The sequence below is a fragment of the Heterocephalus glaber genome, unplaced genomic scaffold (genome assembly GCF_053883595.1).
Source record: "Heterocephalus glaber isolate CG9 unplaced genomic scaffold, H.glaber_assembly_v1.0 deba00001608, whole genome shotgun sequence".
Taxonomy (NCBI): domain Eukaryota; kingdom Metazoa; phylum Chordata; class Mammalia; order Rodentia; family Bathyergidae; genus Heterocephalus; species Heterocephalus glaber.
In genome coordinates this window covers 5,866,269-5,874,236 of record NW_028258379.1, presented here as the reverse complement: position 1 = coordinate 5,874,236, position 7,968 = coordinate 5,866,269, and the positions used below count along the sequence as shown (strand labels likewise).

At 47.2% G+C, this 7,968-nt stretch overlaps 1 protein-coding gene across 1 annotated transcript; it reads left to right on the top strand.

Moving 5' to 3' along the window:
* Nucleotides 1–1,939: 1,939 nt before the first annotated feature.
* Gpx2 (glutathione peroxidase 2) lies at nucleotides 1,940–5,399 on the top strand. Its single transcript, XM_004837393.4, has 2 exons — nucleotides 1,940–2,347; nucleotides 4,729–5,399. Exons 1-2 carry the CDS (start codon nucleotides 2,126–2,128, stop codon nucleotides 5,077–5,079), a joined length of 573 nt encoding a protein of 190 aa, XP_004837450.2. The 5' UTR covers nucleotides 1,940–2,125; the 3' UTR covers nucleotides 5,080–5,399.
* Nucleotides 5,400–7,968: the final 2,569 nt, after the last annotated feature.

Below are 7,968 nucleotides of genomic sequence, written 5' to 3'. Positions count from 1 at the left end.
GTGTTTGTGATACTTTCCTCTGATCCTAACAGTCACCATGTAAGAGAGGGAGGATGGTTGTCTTTATCAGTGTTCAACTGATAAGGGAACAGGTGCTTGGAAAAGATTTGACAAAGGGCTCCAAGTGACAGCAGAATTATGGCTGGAAACCACTGCTGTGGAATCTGGAGGAGAAAGCTTTGGCATTTCTATTTAGAAAAATCTCTATAAGCAATTCTCATTTGTGGTCAGAACTGAGAATCGCCCACCAAGCAGCAAGTGCTGCTTCCAGAACAACCAGTGCCCTGCAGAAAGCTGTGAGAACCACACAGTTGTCAGTGCATGCCCAGGAGAGACAGGCCAACATGGAGTAAGGCTGGAAAAAGGTAGTTTGGGAGCATCTCATCAGCTGCAGCTAATTGCAAGAGGTGGGAGACTCCTGAGTCAAGCTGGAGGAAAGGGACAGCATGGTTCCCCTTCCTCACTTTGGACTCCTGTGGCCCGCCCAAAGAGGGCTTGCAAAAGAGCAGTGAAGAAGAGGTTTCTCTGGAAGCCCAGGGTACTAGGCAAGCGGATAAACCTGGCAAGTTGATGGTGAGGCTTCACCCACTGTCCGTGACAAGTTCCTCTGACTTGGTAGCTTAGAAGGGACATTTGTTGGCTGCACTCAGCCTCAACAGAGGATATGCTTCACTCTAGTTCCTGCCACCCCTTCTGGTGGCAAAAGATTCTATTCCACTTGGATAATGGAAACTTGTTTCTAGGAAGTAGCCAGCTGAGACATACGGTTTCCCTGTACTTAAACAGCCCCAAAACAAGGGATATTCAGGAAAGCAGGGTACTCCCTGCGGGGTAGTCCCTCCATCTCCTCAATAAATCAGTCTCAAGACCAGCTGCTCCCAGCCTTGCTTCTGTTTTGTTCTAGAAAACAGTTCCCAATGGATGTCTACCTGGGAAAACACTCTCTGGGAAACGTCTGCCTTCTTACTGAAAATTTCTCTAAGATCCCAAAGCCAGGGAAGGCCTAAGGCCCTGGTTTCAGGGATGGAGCAATCAGGCGTTAAAACACTGACTTGTTTATTGGAGGATGCTTGAACAGCGAAGTGGCATCAGGGTCTTTAGTTTCAGTAGGCCTGGGAGGGAGGCTCCCATGCCAGTCCTCTGCAGGTCTTGAGATGTGCTTGCAGTGCACTGTCCTCCTTGGTCTAGCACCTCAGCAGCTTCACTTCCCCACATACTTCCTGCTGTGGGGAGATGAGCAGTACAAGGCCCCTCTAAAAAGCCCGGCATTAAAGATTTATCTGAGGAAGATGTGTACAGTTTATCCACCTGGAGTTTGCCCGCCAGTTCTGTGACTTGTCAGCATCATCCCAGCAATGACTGTATCCTCACCATTTCGGAGTGGAGGTCAAGGTGGAGGGAGGGGCGGAGCAGAGGAGATGGTACAGAGCAAGGACAAGGGTAGAAGGGTGCTACAGGACAAGGAAGGCCATCCTCTGAAAGACTTTTCAAGACAAACGCAACTTCACTTTTTCTACCTGGTGCAAACTGAGGCACTGAAAAACGATACATTCTCCTACTGAGGGTCCCTTTGGTTTTGTGCTTATACAGAGCAACAGCCAACGAGAAAGATGTGAAAAATGTGAATTTTACCGTTCATCCTACAAGGTGGGTACAAGCCCAGATTCTCTTCCTCATCTTTCAGATCCTTCCAGACTTTGATTTCTCATGGTACAATTCAGAGACTGGCACTCAATAAATGCCTGTGCCAAAGGAAAGTAACTTCTGGGGCAAACAGAAGTCAATCTTGCATTTCCCCCTCCCTTTTTTCCTCCCCATTTGACCTTTAGGGCTCTGGTTTCCTGCAAGTAGTGAATTATTTACAGATGCTCATAGATATCAAGCTGGCCCTTTCCAGGCTGCCAGCAGGGTGGGGCAGTGAGGTGGCTTTGTTCAGACTCAGAGTAGGAGGAGCAGCCTCCTCAACACACAGGTGGATGCTTGTTTTTGCAAAGTCATTGTGGGATTGCTCAAAGGCCCATTGTGCAATCCTTTCTGTCCTTTGCAGCTCCTCCTTCCTCCCCACCCTTTCCATAGACCCTGAAGTGGGTGCACGCCCCTCAGCATACTCGCTGTGCTCTTCACCATGGCTTACATTGCCAAGTCCTTCTACGACCTCAGTGCCGTCAGCCTGGATGGGGAGAAGGTAGATTTCAACACATTCCGAGGCAGGGTAGTGCTGATTGAGAATGTAGCCTCCCTGTGAGGCACGACCACCCGGGACTTCACCCAGCTCAATGAGTTGCAGTGCCGCTTCCCCAGGCGCCTGGTCGTTCTTGGCTTCCCTTGCAACCAATTTGGACATCAGGTGAGCTGTTCCTTGTGTTGTACTGGGGAACCGGGCTGACATAGTTTGAGCAGGAAGATACTGGAAAGGGATGAATGACCATGCATGTTAGAGTCTGGAGTCGTGTTTTCTCGAGCTAGGTCTTTAGGTGCATGTGAAATACCAAGGGGAACAGGTATGTTCTGAGATTAAACATCGAAGGGGTGTGTTTTTATTATTGTCTCTCCACTCTATTCCATGAGGGCTGATACCAGGTATGGTCTTCTGTCCATTGTGTCCTCAGCGCCAGTTGCAAAGGGTCTCATTAAATATTTGTCGAATGAGTGAGAGAAGGAAACAGAAAGGTAAGGCTCAAACCAGGATTGGACTGACTCAAGAGATCTTAGTTCTTGTCTTGTCTTTATTGGCTCTGTGCGCTTGGAAAAGACATTCAATTTTTCTTAAGTAACTCATCTGTAAATTGGAAATAATTATCAACTCAGAGGGCTATTGTGAGGTTAATAGGGTAAGACATACAAAAGGAACTAGAAAAATATAAAGTACTATGCAAATACAAGCAATTTGTTATTTAGATTGTAGACTCATTTGTTTAAATCAGAGGTAGAAAGTGAATACAGAAAAAAGAGAAAGGTCTGCAATAGGCATGTGTCTCCTCTGGGCATCACAGGCACACATGTGTCTCTGAATAATGGGTCAAGACCCATTCGTTATAGACATTCAGCCTGCACACCTCAAGTTATCTTCTAGGGACTCTTCCATTTCTAGTTATGACTTTAATTGTACAAGCAAACAGAATGTCCCCAAGTGAACCTTCCATGTTTAACTCCCTTAGTTCACAGTGGCATGAAGGCAAGAAAGGATTAGCCAAGGTGTAAGCAGGAAGGCTGAAGGTTCATTGACTGTGACCACCAGAGCACAAACCATCACTGCTCTCACTGTTCCTTCCCTCTCAGTTCTCTTTCCAGCCTTTGCCAGGGCAGGAGAGACAGAAAGGGCAGAAGCTCTTCAGAGGCATCTGCAGCCCTGATCCTTTTAGCCTTACAACACATCTCTGGGCTAGCTCGTTGCTGGAAGGAGTCATAACCTACCAGGAGCCAGCCAGCCATTTGTATTAAGAGATAAGTATTATAGAGGGCTGGGGAGTTAGCTCAGTGGCACCATGCCTGCCTTGCAAGATCAAGCCCCTGAGTTGGATCCCCAGTACCAAAAAAAAAAAAAAGTATTGTAGAGATCAGCGGAGGTTCAGGAACGTCATGATGGCCTGGAGCTGACTGTACTAACGGGTTCTAGTAGGTCAGAGGCAGAAACTTTCTCCCAGAGGGAGATACTGCCATTCAGACTGGAGAGGAGGGGGTGGGAAATAAGAGTTCTTACGGGCCTTTGGGGTTGTTGCGGGTGGGGAGTGCTGAGTGGGTAGAGGATAGGAATGGGTGTAGGGAGAGAAAGACAGGTGATAGCTTCAAAGTTAAAGCATTCATAGTTGAGTACAGCGAGTGAAGATGAGGGCCCATGGATAGCAGCCTAGATGCGGAAGGAACAATCACAATAAACTTTAGCCCTCAAGCACTTATTTTCTCAATTGACACCCCCCACATACTCCAGAGCCTTAAACCTGCTTTCCTGTTTGACTCATTCCTGTTGGTCGCTAAGTAGTTACATGCAGAGAACATCTGTTGTTGTCTCTAACTTGCTTGACCTTTATGGCATCTGGCCATGGTCCCAGCTTGCTCCTATTTGCACTTGAGTCCTAGAACAAGGCAGGACAAGAGCTAAAAGTCATAAATCCCATTCCCACTGGCCTTACTTTCACCCTCGCTTGGAGGAGCTGAGTGGGGCAGAGGCAAAGAATGTACTTAACACACATGGAATTAGGAGCAAGGAAGGCACAATGAGGGAGAGGAAAGGGTGGCAGCAGGGACGAAGTGTGTGTGTGTGCGCGTGCGTGTAGGTAGATAGGCAGGTAGGTGTGTCATAAGTAGGACAGGTTCTAGGTAGTATGACCTGAGCCTCCTTTCCGTTTCTTTCTTCGCCCTGAATTTAAGGTTCCTTGAAGATTCAAACAAATAACTCAAGAAATGTCCAGGGCCAACTGGGGTCAGTCTGATCATTAAGTGCAAGGACAGCCAGGTTAGGAACTATAGGAACTTTTAGAAATGGTCTAGCACACCATAAAACAATAGCTGGGTGAGGGAAAATGCCGAGTAGGGAAAAGGAAAGACAGAGCTCATCATGTGGAGTGTGTCAGAGAGAGAGGAGGGAAGGCATAGGGCCAGGAAGAGGAGGGTGGAGGGAGGGAGGGGAGGATAATGATGTAGGGCAGCGAAGGAGGTTGAAAGGTTTGCAGGCGGTAGATCCTTCATTCCCCCTTGGCCCTTTTCCATGTTGTCCTTTTCTTCCCCCAGGAGAACTGTCAAAATGAGGAGATCCTAAACAGTCTCAAATATGTCCGCCCCGGGAGTGGATTCCAGCCTACCTTTACTCTTGTCCAGAAGTGTGAGGTGAATGGGCAAAACGAGCACCCTGTCTTCGCCTACCTGAAGGACAAGCTCCCCTACCCTTACGACGACCCATTTTCCCTCATGACGGACCCCAAGCTCATCATGTGGAGTCCAGTACGGCGTTCAGACGTGTCCTGGAACTTTGAGAAGTTCCTCATAGGACCAGAGGGGGAGCCCTTCCGACGCTACAGCCGCTCTTTTCAGACCATCAACATTGAGCCTGACATCAAGCGACTCCTCAAAGTTGCCATATAGATGTGAGCTGCTCGACTCCTACTCAGTCCAGTCCCTAAGTGTTCTTTTTAGGATTCAATGTGCCCTCAGGGCACTACTGGATCAAATTTTCCCTCCATCTCACCCCGTTTACCTAAGAGACTTGCAATTCCCATCTCCCATTTCCTTTTCCACTCTCAACCCTCTGGTCGGTGAATCAACTTGGGGCTCTACAACAGGTGGGCTCTGGGCCTTCACAGAATGATGGCACCTTCCTAAACCCTTCTGGATGGTATCTGAGAAGTGTGAATGGCCCGAAGCCAGCCTGCTAGATGAGTCCAATAAAGTGCAGCTGTGGAGTACCTAGGATCTTTGTTTCTTCTTCCGTGTCCGAGGGCAGAGGGGTGTATAAACTGCAGGCGGGACAGGGGAGCTGGCAGCACACAAAGATTTGGTAGAGGGAGACTCTGATCAAAAGGATACACTAATTATGCTTGGAAAGCAGGCTGTGGTTAAGGTTTACAGTGGCAGTTGGAATTGTAAGAAATGTGAATTGTATGCTTTTATGACTCTTTTCCAGAATTGCGGAAAAAGAAGTATGAAAGAGGAGTAAAGAGCAGGAAAAGAGTGGGCCCTTTAGGTGAACATACTGAGAAGTTGTTGGAAAATTATAACTAGGAAGGCATCATATCACTAGGGTACTAGGCCAACTACATACTACCTGTACCTTGAAAAATTTCTGAAGACAGCTTGGTCAACTTTGGGGGATAGGATACAGTTACTGGGAACATGAGGATCACTTTATTCCTTTTTGGATTACCTTATTGAATAACGTGGTTTTGATCTTTTGCCAAACTGACTCTCCCTCTTTTTTAAAGTTCACATTCTATCCTTGCTCTTAAAGCCATATAGATTCAGGCACAAAGCAAACAAACAGGTGTGAACTACTGGGTTCACTTTCTTCCTCCATGAGGGTGAAAGTGGGGGAGAGCTGCGCCTTCAGAGTCAGACAGTTCCAGCCTGCCGACTTCATCAGGGCTCATTGTGCGGACAACGTGCTAAGTACCTCTGTAAGGGTGGTGCCCACATTCCCCAACCAGCGCAGGCATGCTCAGAAAGCACCAACACCACACGGCCAGGCTCTGTCCTGCTCTGGAGAGGACGCCTGCTGAGAGGCCAATGACAGTGTGCTAAGTACCCTGTAAGGGTGGTGCCCACATTCCCCAACCAGCGCAGGCATGCTCAGAAAGCACCAACACCACAACGGCCAGGCTCTGTCCTGCTCTGGAGAGGACGCCTGCTGAGAGGCCAATGACAGCGTGCTAAGTACCCTGTAAGGGTGGTGCCCACATTCCCCAACCAGCACAGGCATGTTCAGAAAGCACCAACACCACACGGCCAGGCTCTGTCCTGCTCTGGAGAGGACTCCTGCTGAGAGGCCAATGACAGTGTGCTAAGTACCTCTGTAAGGGTGGTGCCCACATTCCCCAACCAGCACAGGCATGTTCAGAAAGCACCAACACCACATGGCCAGGCTCTGTCCTGCTCTGGAGAGGACACCTGCTGAGAGGCCAATGTCCTGTCACTTCCGCCACAAAGGTTCTTCTTGGAACCTCCTTGTAACAGCTTTCCCTTCTTCCACCACTAGATGGAATACCTGACTTCTCTTCACTGAACACTGAAAGGACAGTTCTCCAAACGGGACACACTGCTTGAGAATCCCTATGCTGAGTGGGAAATGTTCTTCCTTTCATTTGCTCCCTATAACTATTTTCTAAGCACCTGTATCATCTGAGAAGAAAATGTAAAATACAAGTTAAGGATCCCCACTCTTTGACCTTTAACAAATAAAGTTCTGTCTTTGAGCTTGCTTTTTATTTCAAAAGGGTAATCTGAGCAATGTGGTGGGAATCCCCTGGCATCCTTCTGTAGGCCTTCTGCTAAATTAAGGCTGACCTTAATTTGACTCTTTTGACAACTCATGCCTTTTGGATTCCTTCTTTTAAAGCCACCAGCTGGGGTAGGAATTCTTTTGGGACAGACCACAGATTTTAGAGGAGTAATTGCAGAGAAAAATTATTTCCCTGATTAAATGAAATAGGTGATTCATGTTGGATGCTAGTATGATTGGTTCATGATCTTGAGTGCTGTACCCTATTGTTATACACAGTAGCAGAGCAGCTATCCCAGAAGCGTGCATTGTGTCACAGGCATTTTAGGGACTGTTATGCCAGTTTGATGTTTTGGGTCTTTCTGACGAGGATCAACTTTAAGTAATTATTTAGGGATTCCCAAAGAAATTGGAAGTTCAGTATAAGTGATTTTGCAGAGAGGCAAAGGGGCCATCATGCTGGAAAGAAGCCTCCTCAATTGGGCAGGGGAAATGCTGTCTGCTTCAGACAGGACCTGACCAGTTTGGCACAGGAGACAGGAGAGGTAGCCCAGGAGGAACTTGTTTCACAAGGATCTTCAATTTTATTAAATCTTTCCTTTATTTTTCTCATCTTATTTGTCCTCTCCTTTTTGTTCTCAGAAGCAGCTTGTGTTCATCAATAGAAAAGGCAAAACTTAAATGTAACCACCACTTTCCTGGATAAACACAATCTTTTAATCAAATTTCCCTGGGGGCACTTAGAAGTAGGGAGAAGTCTCATTAACAAGCACTGAGATGCTGCTGCTCACTTTAGAGGAATGAAGGAAACAACTGATTCTCTGAGGGCTCTCACAGAAAACACAGCTTGGAAGAAATGATTTTAGGTAACAAGATATAGAGACTGAAACTGATGATTCTTTTTTTTTTTTGCAGAGTTTTGCTATGTAGTTCAGGCTGGCTGTGACCTTGCAGAGATCCTCCTGCCTCAACCTCTCAAGTGCTGGGATTATAGACATGTGCAACCACAGCTGGCTAGTTCTTTTCTTTTCTGAGACAGA